Source organism: Callorhinchus milii, unplaced genomic scaffold (genome assembly GCF_018977255.1).
Source record: "Callorhinchus milii isolate IMCB2004 unplaced genomic scaffold, IMCB_Cmil_1.0 Scaffold19, whole genome shotgun sequence".
Taxonomy (NCBI): domain Eukaryota; kingdom Metazoa; phylum Chordata; class Chondrichthyes; order Chimaeriformes; family Callorhinchidae; genus Callorhinchus; species Callorhinchus milii.
Window position 1 is genome coordinate 1198614 of NW_024704760.1, and position 21605 is coordinate 1220218.

Consider the following 21605-nt stretch of genomic DNA (forward strand, 5'->3'; position numbering starts at 1 on the left):
GGGGGGTGGGGGTAGAAACCCTTTTAGATTTCTCTCTCAAATATATGGAACTATATACCATTCAGTGTGAAAAAAAACAACAGAATTTAAATTACACGTAATGTTAAGCAACTCTACAGCATTCAATTATTTAAAAAACGAGCCAGTTGTAATCTGGGAGCACAGGCAGCACAGATTGCTTGGGGTGAAATGGCTACACAGAGAAAGGAAACGAAACGATTCCTCCAGAGTCTGGAAGCTTTGAGCCTGAGAAAGTGCTGAGTTATCTGCCGTAAAGCAAAGATGTTCCATAAAGCAGATTAAGCACCCAACTAATACCCAGTGTCCTGCCCAAGCAGCCCAGTACCCGTCTGCGATTGGTTGGTGCCGTCTGACCTCCGGTAACCTCGGATAGATGGATGCATTAGATTTTATCCCCAATGTGATGGGGCTCGCGGTGGATTTAAAGATGCTTTCAGGAGAGAATAAAAATGATTCAAATATGACTTGAACTTCATGTACAGTGAAGAAAAAAAAATGTTAATTTGTCACTCAATCTACATCTGTCTGTGGGACACTGCTGTGCGCAAGTGGCTGCTGCACTTCGCCCACAATCAATTCACTTTATAGTGAAGAGTCTCAAAGATGTGACGAGGCGCTGTATCGAATGCAAGGTTATTATTATTATAATACTGTTTAATAGTTTGATTTATTGAATAGAAAAAAAAGTCAATGCAACCCCTACCCCCTCCCAGCGCTGCATTGGAGTGCAACCTTAGACTGATTCCAAGTCCCGATGTGAGGCTTGAACCCGCAATCTTCTGACTCAGGTGAGTACATAAGAGGAGCAAAGAAATGTGACTGGGTTCATTAAATTAATAATGGTATCATTTCTTCTAATCAATTTAGCATTAAAAAAAAGTGAAATGCTTAATGAGAACCATAAAAAGCAACTGATCTTGTGTTTGAGACTGAAGACAATGAGATAACAACAACAACTTGGATTTATATAGCACCCTCCACGGCGGATGGTGTCTCAGAGCGCTTCACAGTAACAGATCGTGGGACCGAGCCAGGGGGAGGGGGAGGAAAGTGACCAAAAGCGCGGTCGAAAAGAAAGGTCTTCAGCAGAGACTTGAAAATAGGAAGGGATGGAGCGAGGCGAAGGGAGTGAGGAAGGGAGTTCCAGAGCCTCGGGGCATAGTGGCCGAAGAGGAAGCATATAGATCAGAAAGAGGAGGGGGCCAAGGATGGATCCTTGGGATACCCCGAAAGTGACCGGGTGAGAGCGGGAGGAGAAGCCGTTTGTGCAGATGTACTGCTGGCAGTGTGTGAGGTAGGACTCAAACCAGGCGAGTGCAGTCCCACTGAGATGGATGACTGAGGAAAGGCGGTGGAGGAGGATGGCGTGATCGACTGTGTCGAACGCGGCGGAGAGGTCCAGGAGGACAAGGAGGCAGAGGGAGCCCTGGTCACACATAGAGAGGATATCGTTTGTGACTTTCACAAGCGCAGTTTGTGTACTGTTGGCAGGGCGGAAACCGGATTGGAACGGTTCGAAGAGGGAGTGAGAGGAGGTGTGCGCTAAGTTGGTTGGCAACAACGCATTCTGGAACACATTCTACAACTTTTGAGAGGAAGGGCAGGTTAGAAATAGGGCAGTAGTGGCTGGGGTTTAAGGGATCTAGGGATACCTAAGGAATACAGTAACAAGTGAGAAAGGCCGAGTATGAGTAAGATTACACTAGGACAGCTAATCCTGTACGTAACAAGCTTCTTGGATTTCTCACACTGGTTCAACCTGATTAAAAACTATGGGACCGTGGACATCTCCCTTGGCTGGTTGAGGATTTTTTCCTTCCTTGCCTCCCTTTCTTTGCACCTTTTTGGTGAATTTTAGCTCATCAAAGATGGGTGATTGGATAGTGGCTATACTGTATATCTGGTCCATCACATCTTGGACACATCTTTAAATTCAACAGTGTGTAGGATGGAAATTTCCTCTCCCCAACTAAAAGAAAGGACGTATATTTTTATAGTACCTTATGTTAAAAGGTCTCAAAGCTCTTTACAGTAATCATTGTCAGGCGTCAGAACTTTTTTTTATACAGTAAGCACAGCATCCATTATAGTCATACTAACAGCCACAAGACGAAATGATCTGGTGAAATGCTGACCAGGACCCTGAGAGAAACTGCCTTTTTTTTCTCCTCCCAATAGTGTGATGAGATCTCCTGCGACAGTTTAAAAAGACAAAAGTGCAAAAGTTTACTTCACAAAATGTAACTCCTAATAAAATTCAGATCATAATCTCACACAATATATTTTTCAAAAAGTACTGAAATTCATTTTTGGTCCAACCAAAAGGCACAGAGTAGAGATTACAGCATGAAAACGGAACACAGAACCGCCAAATGATAAGCAGCTCACCGACGCAGAAGGATACCATTGTGCACAGGAAGATAAAGGAACAATGCAGTTTATTAAAAATAGATGCTCCGATTCTGCCCCGTTAAAATGTAGATCCAGCTCAAAGAGCAGCACTGTAACTTAATATGAATAAAAAACACCCCTGGTGGCCTGAAAAAACAAATCAATTACAGGCAATGGAAATAGCTCAAAGCAATATACAATTAAAATTTGATGGTGAGCAATAGCAGTCGTTCGAAAAGTAAAATACACAAGGTGTAGAGCACGAGTGTCTGAAAAATAACGAGGAGATTTATTAGCAGGAGGTGCTTCACGTTCAGCAGGAACCCTAGAAGGCCACACGTGACTGCTGAACGCAAACACAGCAAAAGCCAACACGTTGCCAAGTGGTCACCTGCAGCACAGCAACAAAATAAAAGTACAGCATCTGTAAAGCTGTCAGCTGCAGTGCCAAAAATAACACGTTGCTTTGAAAGAAAATCATGCTGCAGCCATCAAATAAAACAGCAGATGGCCTAGCCAGCAACGCAAGGCAGCCGTCTCCTCTGACAACGTCAAGACTGAGACTGAATCTCAAGCAGTTTGCAATGATTGCCTGACGCTCAACTCCCCCACGAGAGATTACTATCAATTAACCAGACTCTTGCGCATTTTAATTTTCGTCCCTTACCCCTCATTTCCCAGTGTCTGCTGTCACCCAAACCCTCCCCAACCATGCTGAAATAGTCAGGACTGATATATATTTGATATCTATAATGTGGACTACTGTAGCTTAGAGGACCCGGGTTTGATTCCCGGGCGGGGCGAAACATTAAGCAAGTTTCCTTTCTCCACACCCTCTGTTTACCTGCAGTAAGTAGGAACCTGGTTGTTTGTCGATTGGTGGATCGCTTTTCCAGGGGTAATAGTCCGTTCAAAAAAAATGTATAATAATAATTTGATCACTCAATCCACGACTGGTGGTGGGGTACTGCTGTGTTCAACTGTCTGCCGCGTTTTGCCCACAAAATCTACAGTCAATTTACTTTGAGACGTCTCGAAGAAGTGATAAGGCACTATATCAAATGCAAGGATTATTAATTATTTTATTGCTAGAAATGAACAAGATTTTGATTATTCACAGAGGACAGATCCTACTGAGAATGCCAATTAATGGGCTGACAAAGTCCCAACAAAGATGCAAACTCATAACTTTTTGACCCAGTTACAAGAGTGCTGGCAGCTATTCCGAGATGACCACATACCGTGGCTCTGTCCTCTCCCGAGTCAAATTAATGTGATCTGCATGGCTTACATTAAGGCAGGACTGTATACAAAGTCCAAATGATTTCCTTTCATAAATTGCTTTCAATTTTTCAAATTCAAGGAAAGGAAGATTTAAGATCGAGGCAAAAGATAATTTTCATCCTTTGTAAGTCATCTTTGCACCATCCAAAAGCAGAAGTTACAGTCTTAATCTTTTATTTTAATTGCAAAATAATTCAGTACAGCTGCCTCAGTCCCCCATCGCCACAATATTTGTTCCATCAGAGGTGTGCAAATATTATAGGCAGCACATTTGCCTCCGGAGTACATCATTAAGCATCTAGAAAGCATTTGCACACCGGATCACACAATTACTTTTAGTCAACAGCAATTATATTTAATAATATCTGGATAATGTAAGTATGCAAAGAGATACCGACTGAAAATAAACAGTTGGTGCAAAAATTTCCATCAATACTTGACTGTACACAAGTTTATGATGTGTTGCATTTCAGAGATTTGAATTGAATTATTTTGGGATTGATGCAGGTTCATTTTTAAGCACAATAATTACACGAAATGGAGTTGAACAGTTGAAAACCTAAGACCTGCAACACACACACACGAAAAACAAAATGTTCCAGACAAGCAGGAATATAAGACTTTAGGTAGGATAGCAAATCCCCCCACCCCCCCCAACTGCTTTCAGTACTACCGCCTGATCAAGATAACGAATATCCAAGCTAAGCTCCAGGAAATGCATAAGAGCATCACAGTGTCACATAACCTCAGCAACTCTTCCATACATCAGCTGCAATATATTCTACATTCTCTAGTTGTAAACATTACACAAATAGGATCGTATTTGTTGTAAACTTGGATCATTGGCTGACATCGTATGTTGAGAATTCTTGGAAATTTTTAAATCTCTTTAATGTGCTACCACAGTATTGAAATGACTGCAGCCACTGCTTAAAAAGGACTATGAAAAAACAACTTCCAAATTAAAACTGAAATTACAAATTCATTTTCCCCCAAAAAATTCCACACAATCTTGTGGATCTATGCGAAATGTTAGTCTCCTAGCTCAATAAGGATGCCTTCTTACCATATGCTTTTGCACACAGAGTTTTCATAACATAAAACAGGAAGATTTATACAAACAAACTGATGCAGCAAGTTTCCTGAGCGCAAGAGCTGCTTTCCTTAAAGTTCTGAAGGCTTCATATCAAACAAGGAATGTACTGTTCCCACAGTAGATGGACTTCAAATGGGAACTGAGAATTGTCCAGTGAATTGCAGGACTTAATCTATAATCATACTCTTCAATTGGCTGGCAGTCACTGGGAGTCAGTGGGAGTCTACTTGGGTCATGAAATTAATCTGCTTGGATTAGATGAAGAACACTCTTCTATAATGTGTGAACCGAGATCTGTGGCTGCCCAGTTGGCCGGTCCAGATGCAGTGTGCCAAACGTGTTGTTTTGCTGCTGAATTTCCTGCTTCATGTTCTGAATCTAGTTTTCTGGATCAGAATTTATGACGCAGATTTCATTTTAATTATGAGATTTACTGAAACGCCACTGAATACGAGAAGCAAGATTTTCTGATTTAAAAACAGTCATGCATTTTACTTAAAACTACAAGTGAATTTGAGCCCTACAGTTCAAAGTTATTTTCATCTGCTATAAATAATTCTATGCTCCTCATTACTACCTTGATGAGATAGTCTGATGGTTTCCTCCGGAGCTACTTTTGTGCAATTTCTCAGCCCTGGATATGTTAGAACACATCACAGAGATGCCTGTGTAGCTCCATCTTGCTCAGATCCTGTGAGCTGCTGACATATACTATATGAAACACAGTCATATGTCTGCTTTATTCACAGCTTAAACTCTTGCCATGTGAAATTCTCTTAATGAAAGACGTGTTTTAATCAAATAAAAAGACAGTTGACATCACCTATCAACATCAGCCTCACGACAATAATCCTTGCGTTTGATAGAGTGTCTTTTTTAAAGTCAGCTGAATGTTTGACACCGAGAAACACATGCCTGCTTCAGATACTCTTAATCATTGCGATTGGTTTCTTAGAAAAGTCTCAAAGTGCTTCACAGGTAATTACTATAAGTATATTGACTATTTATAGGTAAAAGTGAAAAACAATTTGCATAGATTAGATCCCAGAAAGTGAATAACCAATTTATCTGGATTGCTGGCTAGGATACTAGGATAAACTTCCATGAACAATGCAAGTGGGATCATTAACGTTCACCTGAAGAACAGAACACTTCCAACAGTGCTGTCGTCTCCCGGTACAGTGTCAGAACTGGGCTTTGAGCTTAAGTCCCATTGTGGAGCTTAAACCCACAACATCTGTCCCTGAGGCAAGTATTCTACCAAGCTGACGCCCTTGCTATAATAATTGACAAGATAATATATCTGCAAATCGAGGAGAATTGTGTATGTAAGTAACAGAATGTACAATATTTGTAGCAAAATGTACAAAGATAAGACTCTTTTCTTCTACAGCTTCTCACCACTTCTGGAGTTCCGTGGTACAGCGCCACAGAGAACCAACAAGATTAGGATTTATTATCGGTTCAGTAATGCAATGTTGCAAAGTGCTACGTTTTACAGCAACCAGTGTTGTAATATACATTCCTGGGATTTCTGACTTGTCTTCCTCAGTGAGACATGCATTGTGAAATTCAGTGCGATAATTGCAGCTTTAGATTGGTTTATGCTTCCTCCGAATACACTAGTCAAGTGTATAAAACTGACAACCGTTTTTTCCACAAAACTAGACATAAAATAGCAATCATATATATTTTTTTAAATGCAGAGTAAAGTTCCCTCCGGTGTCAGAAAAAGACTGCATTTAATTAAAAAAAGTTTAAACAAAATGCCAGGTTTTAAAAAAAACGATCCTGTAGATTTTACAGCCCAGTGATTGCAATCGTAACTGCACTTCTGAGCTTAAAAAAACCCACTGTGGCTAAATCCTGCGAAAAAAAATGTTGCGCTATAATGTCGGACTTTGAATTTGGATTGGGACGTTCCCAATCAAACAGAACTCAACTGTTCTTTTCATAGTATCATAGGTCCCCTGGACAAACATACAAAGAGAAGGTATGCATGAAACCAGAGTGGACTCTCGAGATTGTCATCACCTTCTCAAATCCATTCTAAGCAGATCTGAGTCACTCTGCCTTACTCAAGGGGTAAAAATAGTGCGACTCACATAATAAGGTGCCATATCAAATACAAGGATTATTAATATTCAACCAAGGCAAACAAAATGACTAACGGTGGCTTCTCAGTCAATTCATTCCAGATGGTAAATATGAAAAATGCAACATCCTCGGACACTTGATTTCTTCTAACACTTTGCCAAATAATTTTGATTTCCAGACTGGTCAAGAATTAACTAAACTCAAATGGAAATATCACCCGTATATACCAGGGTCAAAGAAAAATCTAAAGTTTAAAGACTAAAGTCCGATCCGGTCAAGATCCGTCAATCCGTTTGTGAATAATAACCACAATTTGGACAATGTGTACGCTAGCAAGCCGCTACTATTGCAAACACATTGAGACAAAGTTTTCTAATCTCGTGGATTCAGTAATCTTAGTTATTAAATGTTGTTACACATAACCCAAGGTTAGCATAGCTAAAACCTAACTGGTTAACAAATAAGAGTTGAATTTTTAGTGGTCCTGAAGGTAGAACAAAGAAAAAAAAATTAGCAGCTCACTTTTACTCATTTTGCATATAATTTTTTCTGGTTAAAAAATAAGAATATTGGTGCCCATTTTTCGAGCAATCCCTGACTGTTGTTTCTATAAATGTCTTATTTTTAAAGCTCCGATGTGCAATATTTGTCCCATATTGGTGCCAAAAGAGTACAGCATGAAATTTCAGTGCTATTACTAGGTGATGCAGTGACAGAAGACCTTAATTTCACCTGCAGGACCTGTGTTTCAGTCAAGACCAGATTAACAAGATAAACGCTCTGGCAGTAAAGGTCCCGTGTGAAATCCTTTTGGCACACTTCTGCTCTTCATGGACAGAAGAGGTCAGGAACACAGAAACGGCTCACAAGTCAGCACTGTCAGGCGCTGAATTGACAATTCCCCCCCTACAGATTAAAGAGGTAGTTTGTACAGGAAGCAGAAAACCACATGAGTAGCATAAAGAATGCTTTGCTGAGGCTGGTGGTGGATGCAAAAGTAGAACTATGTTAACTTCTCGCATGAACGTCCTCCACCTTACAAAACTAAGATATACCAAAAAATACAAGGTTTCCAAAAGAAATGACAATGTTGCTGGACACATATTATCAAGAAATGTTTGATAAAGATCAAACTGGCAGTTAATGTGATTTTAGAGTTTCTGAACAAGACTGTAAAACCACATGCGCTCAGTTCCTGTGGCCATACTGCTCAATCATTACTCAAGGCTTTATTGCTTTGATAGTTACGAGTAAAACAGAACCCGTTCTTTTAAATGATCTGAAGAGGAAGGAAATAACCACTCCAACCTTAGATGAAACACCAACAGTAAGAAACAAACAGAATGCCAATTCAATTCCCACTGCTAACAGTGAAAACTCCTGCATCGTCAGTTTCAAAGAAACCTTGGACAGTTTCCTTATTTTTCTCTTCTTCGTTTGAGCTTACCCAAATAAGATCATGGGAACATAATAATCCACGATAATTAAATGTTCTTCGAGTGCGAATACTGTTTTGCAGGATCTTTCAGTACCATTCCACGTGGTTTTTAAATCAAATAAAAAAAAGGTACTGTACCTTATCTGTGATCCGTTCCGACTCCTCATTTGCTGGGTAGATGCTGCCACTTTCGCCAGCAGCAATGGGTGTATCCGTGGTGGATGAGGATCTCGGTCTGTATTGATGTTGCTGTAGGATTGCGGTCAACGAACTGTCCTGGGGCGTCTTTCGCACCAGGTGAGGACTACCTTTCTGACATTCAGCTGCTCCACTTTTTGTCCTCCTGCTGCTGCTGTGGAGGCTGGCTCCTCTCTTGATGGACGGCCGGGAACGGATCTGCTGCAGAACCCTATTGAAGGCAGTAGGGCGAGCGGGAAGATCGTGGAGGGACATGGCATAGGACACACGGTGCATCTCAGGAGATCTTTCTTTCTCATCCGCTGATTCATGATCAGAGTGCCCATGGTGATGGTGGCAAGATTGAGAGGTGTCTTGCGTTGTCTGGTCACGTTCTCTGGACCGTTTCCGATGGTGAAAAAGTTGCTTCAGCCCATGTCCAAACATGCCACCTGAACTGCCTCCTTCAGACACCTGCTGGATTCGCTTTAAATAAAGCAAAATATAGTCATTATTATATTCTTCCAGTGGGTATTTAGGTTTTTCTTGCTCGATGCCCACACGGCATTCTTTGACAAAGGGCATGCAACCGTTCCGTACCCAGACTTCTGCCAAAACTGATCTATTACCTCTTCATCCATGAACACGGTTAATTCAATCAAACAAATGCATTCTGGTAGCAAACACAAAAACAATAGGGCATTTTTTTTCCGCGTTGAGTTGTGCCAATTTTTTTTAGCTATGCTGTTTGGGAAAAAAAAAACTGTCGGGGGCTAAATTCGTAATACTGTCCTAGTCAATAAGGAAACAGGCTGCTGGGCACCAGTCCTACTAGGTAAGAAACCTCTTCTATTTCAGTCAGCAGAGCACCTTGCTTTTTCACGACATGAAAAAAATGGGCATCATCTGAGCTGAAGAGAGCAGCCTGTCAAATATGTAGATAAGCACTACCTTGCCAGCTTCCACTACTTCCACTACAGCAGCATGGGAGTGAGACTAGGTTACTGAGATACATCTGAGACAGAGTCAGATTACAGCCGCGCCTCGTTCTCACTTTGTGCAGAGGCAGAAATACACTAATGAATATTCATAGGCAAGGTGGTATGCCACATCAGTCTTTCTCTCTTTAACTCGTAGCCTTTAGAAAAGAACGAAAAATCAGAAACAAATGTGGGTAAATGTATTGCCTCTACAGCACTGAGCTACATAGTCTACAAAGCCATCCACTTTGTTCTGTTCACTGTTGCACTGAAATTGACCTCTTTACTCCAGGTGTTATTTGGGGTGGGGGGGGGGGGGGCGAGAGAGCAGAAGGGAAAATGAACCGTGATCCCACTAGGTATCCCTGCTGAAAGGTACAGGTGTGGATACAGGTAGCAGGCTCTGCTATGATGTCCTCAGCAACTGAATATCCTGCTCACACGTAAAGAATGGCCAATGGGACAGGTACTGGCAGTCTGCCAGCACCCAGCGTGAGACATCACCTTGATGAGAGCAGGGGGCGAAAATTTGAAAATAAACTCAATTTGCAGCAAGTATCAGCCCAAAATAAAAGATGCTGCAGCCCTGAGCCACACAGAGAGGACGAGGTTTGATTTCCATGACTCGTAATAAAAGCTAAGAAAACATAAAACTCCTGAAATTGGAGCCAGGCTGCTGTATGAAACTGAAATGCTATCCACATGCCTTGGCTAAATAGTGGTTTATTTTTCTGCAGAGACTACGTTTCTGATCAAACACTACCAGGAACAAATATGCGACGACAACAAAATCACATCTATACAGCGCCTTTCACGTCGGGAGGACGTCCCAAAGCGCTGAACAGTCAGGTGTCGGGACCCGAGCATGGGGGGAGACGTGGTGTAGGGGTGAGGGAAGGCAGAGAGGTGGGAGGGCAACCAAAGGCACGATCGAAGAGAAGGGTCTTGAGACTGGCTTTGAAGGAGGCAAGGGAGGAAGCGAGGCGAAGGGACCGTGGGATGGAGTTCCAGAGTGTGGGGGCAGAGAGGCTGAAAGCCCGGCCACCGATATAATTTGTCTTCTGAGTGGAGGTAAGAAGAATAAATAATTCTAGCATTTGATACATCGGCTACCATGACAAAACATCTCGAAGCGCTTCATAGATACTTGCAGTCAATTACCCGTTCTGCCTTCCCCACCTCCACCACTATCTCTCCCCTCAGGTTGCTTTCATGAAGTCCAGGCTCGACTATGCTAACGCCTTGCTCAGACCAGACTTCCCAACTCTTCCCTCCACAATCTGGAGATTATTCAGAACTCTCGCACTAAGCTCCGTGACCCGATTAACCCCATCTTTGCCCGGCTTCAGTAGTTCCACAACCCCTAGAAGATCGAGTTCACGATCCCTGTTCTCACCTTTAAAGCCCTCCACTGTCTTGTTCCTCCCCACCTCTGTCACCTACAAAAACTTTTCCGACCTGTGTACTCCCTCTGTTCGGCAGGTCTGTTCCACGTACCCTGCCCTCGGGCCTTAAGTCTTTCTGCCTCCACCCTCTGGAACTCTCTCCTAGAGCCCCTCCGCCTCACCCCCTCCCTTGCCTCTTGATTCCAACACCCAATTCGGGGGCAAATCTTCCCCTGTCCACTGCTTTGGGATGTCCTCTCGATGTGATAGGCGTTATATAAATGCAATTTGTTGTTGATGTGAAGTGATTACACTTGATATATTGAATAGAATGTAGTGACTGTGTATTTGTCGGCAAAACAAATACATCGGCCATTTTGCACATAGCAAGGTCCTACAAACAGCCATGAAGTGAATGCCTATTTTAACTGGAGGACTGTTGGTCAGGGTAGTATTTTGAAGGAGAGCAGACAATACATTTTCAAAATATCCCTAGTTTAGGAATCAATGCAATTACTGCCTGTCCTGGCCCCCAATGTCCTAGACTAAGTCTCTGAAACTGTACTTCCAGGACTTCCAACAACCATTTCCCTCAAGAGGTAGAGACACACCCATTCCACAATAGTAGTTATTTAAAAAAAAATCAGTGTGGGAAACCAAGAATTATTTAACCACAGAACACATGGTAATAACAAGATACACAACTAGAATTAGTGGCTTACAGAAAAATAAACTATCTGTGATTAAGTTCTATACCGCCTCTCCAACCTGGTTTCTCCCCCATCACCCCATCTGGAGGTCGGGTGGTTGGTAGTTAGAGCACTCGCCTCGCAGGCGAGAGGACCTGGGTTTGATTCCCGGACAGGCTGAATCTTTGGGCAAGTTTCCTTACTCCACACACCCCTGTTTACCTAGCAGTAACTAGGAACCCAGTTGTCAATCTTTTTCAGGGGTAATAATCTCTTCAAAAAAAAATAATAATTTGGTCACTCAATCCACGACTGTTTGTGGGACATTGCTGTGTGCAACTGGCTGCAACATTTCGCCCATAAAATATATAGTCAATTCACTTTACGGTATATTCTGTGAAGAGCTTTGAGACATCCCAAAGACATGATACGGTGTTATACCAAATGCAAGGATTATTATTATACATTCACTCACCCTGGGATTGAGGATGCTAACCCACAGCCCTTTTGTCCAATTCTCTGGAGACTATCAAAGCTTAGCTTAATTTCTTACAACAATGATGAAACAACTTCTTTTTTCGAGTTATTTATTTACATGTTATATAACTATTCCATTCCTGCACCACCAGGAGATTAAATAAAAATAAAGTCAGAAATGAATGACCAGTATTCCAATATGAAATGCGTTACAAATATGAAGTGCACAATAAAATTAATATGAGCAATGCACCGATGCAAAGGTATGTTAATTATATTTTTGCACTTATTAAAATCTCGTATTATTCTGACTTTGATAGGGTATCTACATATAATCTTTCACACATCAACTCTTCTCCCTATACACTATTCTAGGTCAAGAGGACAGATGTTACCTAATCTAGTAGCCAGCCAAATGAATTTCAGAGGGCTTGTCTTCCAATTATTCTTCCATGCCTCCCTTACAGAACCCAAGGAATAGTGGATTGCTTTCCAGTAGTAACGATCCCTTCAAAAATAATAATAAATCATTCAATCCATGACTGTTTGTGGGACACTGCTGTGTACAATTGGCTGCCGCGTTTCGCCCACAAGTCACTACACCTTACAGTATCTTCTGTGAAGCGTGTGGAGACATCTTGAAGGCGGCGGGAAAAGGAGCTATATCAAGTGCAAGGATTATTATGATCATGAAGTACAGAATAGGAGAGTGGTGGGGAGAAGAGGTCCTGATAATCTGAGGTCATCGAGTCGGTTAAAATTTAAATTCTGTAGCTTCTCTCCTCCTTTGTAACTGGAAGAATCAAAACAAGCTGACACTGTAAGGATAGCAGTTTAGCTCAAACAAGTCTAGGCAAGGAAGCAGAAATGCTTAATGCAGTTCATCATTCAGAACCGGGCAGCTATCAGCTCCAGTGTACTTTCTCTTAACAAGTGCAAAAAAATGAGCTCAAACCAAACCTTAAAAATAACACAATGCATATTTATTCCTTGCTGCATTTTCTCGGGCTACGCCTCCTTGCAGTATCTGACCGACTCAAGAGCATGTATCTGTCAAACACTGGACCTCTAAATGTGGGCTTTGCTTTTGTTTTGCAATTAACGGGGAATGCAACGGAACAGGTCTTTTTTTAATCCTTAAACTGCTGTGCTTGTATATAGGCCAGAAAATGAATCTTTCATTTTGCTTTTTGTGTAGCAGTTTGACAATTTGTTAGATTGAGCACACAAGTGCAACAGGGGTGAATGCAACTGGATATAGATTCTCCCAGGAACAGTAGACACGAACATTTGGGAAAACACCAAACTGTCACTCAACCTATTCATCCCAAATATCTATGCATAGTACAATGTATATTTATCCCTTGCTATATTTTCTGGGGGAAGGGAATATACAGCTAAACTTAGAAGGCATAAAGATATGCACGTAGGTGTGATGTACACACACCATTTTATGTCAATAACTTAAACAAAGCTTAAGTGAATGCCATTTTGTTCCTAATTTTAGATTCCTCATTGTTTCTTTACGAAACTCAATGCAGCCAATTTATTTCAGAATTATGCTTCTAACATACTCAAGCTTGAAATAATGGGAAATGTAGATTTGTGTTCTATTGGTATATTTAATCTATCAGATCACTGGAATGTCACCCGTATTTATTTTTGTTACCTTTAACTCTCTAATTTGTTGGGAAGGGGAACCTTAACAAAAAAAAACTTAAGTTTCCAAGAATGTCTTTTCATATCAAGACATTTCTCCACCTATGCATCAAGGTCAAATATACAAAGGCCAGGATAATGGAAACAAACACCCACAATGAAGAAGGTTGGAAATGGTTGACATAAAACCAGGAAAACAGCGAACTCAATCAGGGAAGGAGGAAGGCAACTAAGTAATAAGGACAAAAATAGTCTGATCACTCGAAAGTGACCAGAAAGCATGAGCTGCCAAAGTGCAGCAGTGCATTGATGCATTGTGCCACCAAGTATAGGATGCAGGATCCGGACAAGTAAAATGCTAGACATTAGTCACTTGTTTTTGTTTGAAATTTAAGCCACCTATGATAACTCTTGAGGGGGCCATGATTGCCCTTACAAACCAGAGCATAAAAAAATAAAAATTTGGAGCTGAGGTAGCGATCAGCGATAATCGAATAGAATGAGGGAAAAGGGCTCGAGAGGCTGAATGGCGTACTCCTGTTCCCATTTTCCTATATAACAACATTACACCGCGACATTACCGATAACAAAAACTGGCAGGACTGGAATCTTGGCAATGACAGGTGTCAACTTGAGCCTGAGGATGGTGGGACGGAGGGGGGGGGGGGGAACAAAACCTTCCAAACACTTATAATAATAAAAAATAATAATAAATTCCAAAGACTTGAAATCTGTCTGCTCAGTGAACACTGGCTTACCAGAAGAAACCACGCCTAATTCACCTAACCATGGATGGGCAAGCTTTCATGGATTCTGCGTCCACTCTCTGGAACTCCATCCCTTGAGTCCACCCGCCTTGGCCTGCTCGCTCCCTTCCCACTGTCGAAGCCTACCTTAGGACCCATCTCAGCCATTGTGCTTCAACACACACCCGACATGAAAGATACTGTACGAAGGTGATTTTTTAAAAAAAAAAGTGATAAAATAACGATCGTTGATCTTCGGGGATGTGGGTTTACCTTAAGATCTGGCGTTTTGTTGTTGCGGGAGGACGAAGGCGGAGGGAGAGAGGGGCAGGAGGCATCCTGAGGAGCATCCCCGTAGACATGGTCCTTCATCCCAGCATCAGCACCGCCAGCTCTTGCCTTCATCCCGTGGTCCTCATCCAGGGGTATCTCATCGGATTTGCACCGCTTCATCTGTTAACGAAAGAGGCGCATATAGGTACGTCAGTAGCTATAATAATCATTAATATCATCATCATCATTGTTATTATTGGACCAAATAACTGCATAAAATTGGGATTTATGGATTTTTTGAGAGAAATGAAAACCCAGAGGGTGTATTTCTTTTCAAAAAGAATCCCCCTCCCCCCCCCATCCCACAAAAAAAGTGACTCTTGTTAACACGACGAGGAAAGGCAGGGCAGCTCCTGTGGATCACTAAAAACACACGCCAAATATATGTATTATATACATATCATTAAATAAATATAAATCTATATATAAATATATAAAAATAGCGTTTATTCCTTTAAGTTTCAAGGGTGAGAAAATTAAATTAAAGCTGGATTTTTTTTGGGGGGGGTTTTCATGAGGTAAATTTCCCGTCGACAAGCCTTTTAAACACCCCCCACCCCACCCCTCATCACCCTCCCACACACACACACACACACATCAACACCCCCCCCCCACACACATATCACCTCCCCCCCACACACACATCACCTCCCCCCCCACACACACATCAACCACCCCACACACACATCACCTCCCCCCCCCACACACATCACTTCCCCCCCACACACACATCACCTCCCCCCCCCACACACACATCACCCCCCCCACACACACATCACCCCCCACACACACATCACCCCCCACACACACATCACCCCCCACACACATCACCCCCCCCACACATCACCCCCCCCACACACATCACCCCCCCCACACACACACATCACCCCCCACACACACATCACCCCCCCACACATCCACACCACCTACCCCACACACACAACCCCCACACACACATCCCCCACACACACATCACCCCCCACACACACATCACCCCCCACACACACACCCCACACACACATCACCCCACACACATCACCCCCCCCACATCACCCCCCACACACACCCCCCCACACACACATCACCCCCACACACACATCACCCCACACACACACATCACCCCACACACACACATCACCCCACACACACATCACCCCACACACACACATCACCCCCCCACACACACATCAACCCCCCCCCCACACACATCACACACACACATCACACACACACACATCACCCCCCACACCCACACCCACCATCACATCACACCTCCTCCCTCCCTCCCCTCAGAGCGCAAAAAAAATGAGGCCGAGGTTACCTCCGCGGGGGACCAAACCCAAGAGGCGTTTTTTTTTTTACTTCATAAATTTGCACTTGGTGACCGAGACAGCCGTCACCGCCGCCGTCACCGCCGCCGTCACCGCCGCCATCACCGAACGCGGTGTCGTGTGAATTTTTCGAATCGCCATCACCGAGTCCCCCCCCCTCACACCTCCTCAGCCCCAACGACCGACTTTCGCCGCCTCGACTCCCGGACCCGCGCCTTCCAGCCGCCGGGGGGAGACCGCCCGCCTCCTCAACCTAACCTGCTCGCCTCCCGCCTTCCCGCCCGCCCACCGCCTTGAGCGACACCCACCTCAACCAATCAGGTGTCGGAATCCGGCGTTCCCCCCCCCGCCCCCGCCCCCGATTGACGTGCGCCTCCACCTACCGGCGGCTCAGGACTCGGCTGCCAGGCGCTCCTCTGATTGGCTCCGGCGGGTGGGCCTATCAGCGGTCGGTTGTCGGGTGACGTCCACTCGAGAGGCGGCGGCGGCGGCGGCGGCGCGCGAGGGGGGGGCGGGGCGGGGGCGGGGCTTGTGGGGCCGCATTCAGGTTAGGTTGCGCTCGGCGCGAGGGTGTGGGTGTGTGTAGAGAGCGAGAGGGCGCGAGAGAGTGTTCGGTGTCAGCGCCGAGTGAGGGTGAAGGAGGTGAGGAGAGGACACACACACACACGCACTGTGTCTCTGTGTCTCTGCACATCACCCACAAACTATACCGTCACTCCACTTTACAGTGTGTCCTCGCGAAGCGCTTTGAGACGCGTCTGGGAGGCGCGATGAGGCCCTGTGTCCGATGCCCGGGTTACTACTGCCCCCCCACCTCCCCCCCACATCCCCATCCCCACCCTGCTCTTCAGCCGCGTCTTCAGCCCTCCCCCCCCACCCTGACCATCTCCCCCTCCCTCCCCCCCCCCCCGACCATCTCCCCCTCCCCCCTCCTCCCCCACCCTGACCATCTCCTCCCTCCCCCCCCCCCCCGACCATCTCCCCCTCCTCGCCCCTCCCTCCCCTCACCCCGACCATCTCCCCCCTCCCTCCCCCCCCGACCATCTCCCCCTCCTCCCTCCCCCCCCCGACCATCTCCCCCCTCCTCGCCCTCTCCCTCCCCTCACCCCGACCATCTCCCCCTCCTCCCCCCCGACCATCTCCCCCCTCCTCCCTCCCCCCCCCCGACCATCTCCCCCTCCTCCCTCCCTCCCCTCACCCTGACCATCTCCCCCCTCCCTCCCCTCACCCTGACCATCTCCTCCCTCCCTCCCTCACCCTGACCATCTCCCCCCTCCCTCCCCTCACCCTGACCATCTCCCCCCTCCCTCCCCTCACCCTGACCATCTCCCCCTCCTCCCCTCACCCTGACCATCTCCTCCCTCCCTCCCCTCACCCTGACCATCTCCTCCCTCCCTCCCCTCACCCTGTCCATCTCCCCCCTCCTCGCCCCCTCCCTCCCCTCACCCTGACCATTTCCCCCCAATGCTCGGGTCCCGACCCAACTGTCCATTGCCTTGGGACGTCCTCCCGACGTGAAAGGCGCTCTGTAAGTGCAATCATGTTGTGGTTGTTGTGTTGTATAATTCTGTGATTCTATTATTATTATTATATGCACATGTATGTTTGGCCGCAAGTACGCAGTCACTCCACTTCACAGCAAATCCTGTGAGGAGCTTTAGGACATCCTCCCGGACGTGGAAGGCGCTGTGCCAGTTGCAAGGATTACTATTATTATTACATACATACGTACACAAATAGATACAAGGAACCATAACCCAACGCAAGGATTGTTATTAACGCTCTTGTGAGCCGGTGTGGACTTGAAGCTGAGGATTCGATGTAAAGCGTAGTGATTTTTTTTTTTGCTGTGTACTTTCCAGGATGGCTGATTTATGCACAGCCGAGGTCCCACAAACATTGATGAAGGTGAGTAAGTAATTAGAGGATCATTGGCCGGGTCCTGCTCCTACATGTTATGTTATAGATAGATTTCATATTGCAAAAGGGATTAAGGGATATGGGGATAAGGCAGGGTCAGGTTATTAGCTGGAGTTAGATTAGAAGATCAGCCATGATTGAATGGCGGGGCAGGCTCGAAGGGCCGAATGGCCTCCTCCTGCTCCTACATGTTACGTTATGTCTCTTTTTCAATAGTATTTGTGGGATCTTTATTATTATTATTAATGGCCAACCGAACAAGTGGATGGTTGCCATAGTTCAATGATGCATCCAACTCATAAAGCTACGATCATGAGAAGGTTCAGGCCTTGGAAGGCTGGATTGCATATTCTTCTTCAAATCGGCTTCTGATTGTGACTTTACTAATACTCAGTTGCAGAAGTTACAAAATAAAAGGGTTGTGTAGTTGAGAACAGATGCCTCAAAATACATCTGAATTAATTTGAGTCACAGATCGTTTGTACCCAGGGCACTTCCCTGAAATTTCCCTGCCAATTTGGACTACCTTTTCTGCCCTTTTCTGATTTTGGTGCGTGCAATATGGACGTAGTCTACCCTTATCAACTAGGCTTTGTACAGTATGGGGAAGAGAGCCTTCAGTTAGCCGATAAACAAACAAGCTCATTGATCATTTCAGTCACAAGTAATTCCACCAATGAAGCCTTCAGGGAGCTTTTTAATGTCACAAGACCTGGTAACCAATTGAAATGCTGTGGATGCATATATCTCGGAGTCTTGATTTTTTCAAAATTCTCTTCGCTTTCAATAGAGCAAACAGTAGCTACAAAGTAAGCATAGTTTAGAAAGGAAACCTGCCTTTTATTGTGATACTGATTATTAGAAAGATCCTTGCACTCATATAGGAGACCACAAAAAATATTGGACAAGAAAAGGAATATTTGACCCATCAAGCTTAGTCTCCAAACCAAACTACTGAGATCTACGCATCTGCATGGCTTCCATTTGTCCGGTTTGTTGCTTTATTGTTGGAAAAGTTCTGCATAGAGAAGCTCCCTGAACCCTAAATAATAACAGTGTGCATTTATATAGCTTCTTTCACGTGGGGGAGCATCTCAGAACGCTTAGAATCAAGAACCGCCACCCCCAAAAACAATTCAAGTCTCCTCAATCTACAGTGATCAAAGCAACCAAAGCTTTTTGAATATACAGATGTACTGTATCTTGTTTTGTCCTAGTAATAAAGGATGGCAGTAATTATTTAATGTAATTATAAAATGTATGCTTTGGGTTGCTTAAAGCAACAAAACTGTCATAAGTGCGGGGAGATGTATCCCAGGATGATAAATGTATGTGCCCCTATGAATAAAACGAATCTACTCCAACACAAACGGTACTGTATAATCTGGCAAATGTCTAATTCATGTCACAGTTATAGTCTAAAACTGTTCAGTATCTGGAAGAGTGGATATCACTACTCTCTTTCCTCCCTCCTCTGATGAAAACAAATACATTCATGATGTCAAAGAGATGAATTAGCTGTATAATATTTAACCGAAGATAAACATTTGGAAATGACCATTCAATGGGATGTAAAGTCTCCAGCTTCTCTGTGACTGTGTTTGTGACTGCTGAAATTATGGCCTGTGCTGAGGTGGAGAAACCCACAATTTTTTTTATTTTCATACTCTCTGAGGATCAATTCAATTAATAAAGTATCTTGGGTTCATTTGTTGATTTAACAACAGAGAGGATTAAAAATAACCTTAAATTGGGAACATTGAACGTGAAGATGATGATGTGCTGTGTGATTCCATTATACAATCTTGCAGAGAGGCTTGTTTTCCTGCCTCTTATGTGCTTGGGGTCTGTTGTGTTTAATTAAAAATTAAATTAATAAATAATAATAATTTGGTCACTCAATCCACAACTGTTTGTGGGACATTGCAGAACACAATTGGCTGCCGCGTTTCGCCCACGACATATTCACTTTTACAATATATTCTGAGAAGTGCTTTAAGATGTCTCAAAGACCTGATGAGGTGCTGTATCAAATGCAAGGATTATTATGTGTAATTGATGTGTATTTTTGTGACTCTTCCAATTGTGATCAAAATTTTCATAAATAGTGCTTTGCAGAAATTTCTGCATGATCTCGACAGATATTAATTGTTATAAATATCTTCAATAACGCCCTTGTGTTATCTTTGTGAGGTCCCAGGTTGAGGTGACTCATAGACATCTGAACACTTCACGCCATACAGACATATGCTGAGAATTTGTTAACAAAGGCATGTAAAATTGTCAGGAGAATTAAGACCCTGAATGTGGGGTATTATCTATTCCTTGGCAGTGTGGAGACCATTCTGCCCTCCCTATCCTCCCCCCCCCCCCCCCCACTGAACACACACTGTAAATCTTTCTAAATGCTAATGGAAATGACAAAAGATGAAAAATGAGTGCGCGAGTATGGAAGGGATAGAAGCAGAGAGCATGAAAGTGAGAGGGATTCGATAGACTGGCAGATAAATGAGCAAATATACACACCGCTGCACACACAAAGAAAAAATAAATGAAATATAACTGCACGGAGAAACGAATTAAAATAATGAGATCTGGATATAAGAGAAAAGCAGTGATATTTCAATAAATATCAAATACAATTATTTTCCTCATTTTAAAATTGAAATGTTGCAAATATTTTCATATGTACAATGGGAATATTCAGTAATTTGTTATATAATGAACCATTTGTAAAGGTATTGGAGTTTATCTAATGGTGATGCCTAAAAATAGCAATACTTATAAAGGGATTGGTTTCCTTCCCAAGGTTCCCAGATGACTCTGGGTAAACGCATGGTGTTGAGCTGATACCATTCGAAACTGGAAAGTCCCAGGTCAATCTTTGGTCTATGTTGAGTGCACCACTGAAAGGTAAACATGAGATGAGTGTCCACCTCCACACTGAGTGTTGACATGCTGATCCTCCCTCACAGCTGAGCCCAATCACCCAATCTCACCAAGCATTTACTTTCCAGCAAGGGTCAGTGAACGATAATCAGTTGCACATATCCTGACTGATGTATCTAGTCCAGTGATGCTAAGACCAATGTTCGTACTTCACTGCTGTCCAGCTGAGATCCCAACCTGAAATCTTCCTATTCTATATGATTTGTTAGTGCATGATCTAAGCTGAGCCATTGGAGGGAGCCCCTTTGCTGCGAGTCTGAATATCAAAGATTGTGCAAGTATTTATACTTGTCAGCTTTTGCTTGCATTTGATACAGAAATCTATATTTTTTGTATGTGAGTCAGGGAGCAACTGGTGTGCGTATGTGCCTGGGAACATTCACATATATATATATATATTCCTATCTCTAAGAAATGATTGGAAATGAGCTGTCTTCTTCCAGATAATTTTTAAATTTGAACATACTGTACTTCAGAAACAGTGATTGAGTTTCTATTTCAACTGAGAGAGGCTTCTCTCTTTCTGCCTCCTGGGATTTCTTGTTGGCAGTCCACAGTTGTGTTTTTTTTATAACAACTTTAATCAGCTGACCCAGTGTATATATACAGTCTCTGTGAGCTGTAATCTTCCT

General features: G+C 43.7%; 1 protein-coding gene and 1 long non-coding RNA gene across 2 annotated transcripts in view; one reads left to right on the top strand and one right to left on the bottom strand.

The window, feature by feature from the left end:
• The window catches only part of tmcc2 (transmembrane and coiled-coil domain family 2), a 42969-nt gene extending 26609 nt beyond the window's left edge, over positions 1 to 16360 (bottom strand). The window contains exons 1-3 of the mRNA XM_007899454.2: positions 16095 to 16360; positions 14714 to 14893; positions 8466 to 8990 (exon numbers count right to left, since the gene is read on the bottom strand). Coding sequence (XP_007897645.1) covers positions 8466 to 8990; positions 14714 to 14893 — 705 coding nt within the window. The 5' untranslated portion in view covers positions 16095 to 16360. The remainder of the gene's footprint in view (positions 1 to 8465; positions 8991 to 14713; positions 14894 to 16094) is intronic.
• Positions 16361 to 16657: 297 nt separating this feature from the next.
• LOC103182435 lies at positions 16658 to 19907 on the top strand. The gene is made up of 3 exons (XR_488322.2): positions 16658 to 16746; positions 17967 to 18012; positions 18909 to 19907. It is a non-coding gene; the product is annotated as an uncharacterized LOC103182435 (long non-coding RNA).
• The last annotated feature ends 1698 nt before the right edge of the window (positions 19908 to 21605 follow it).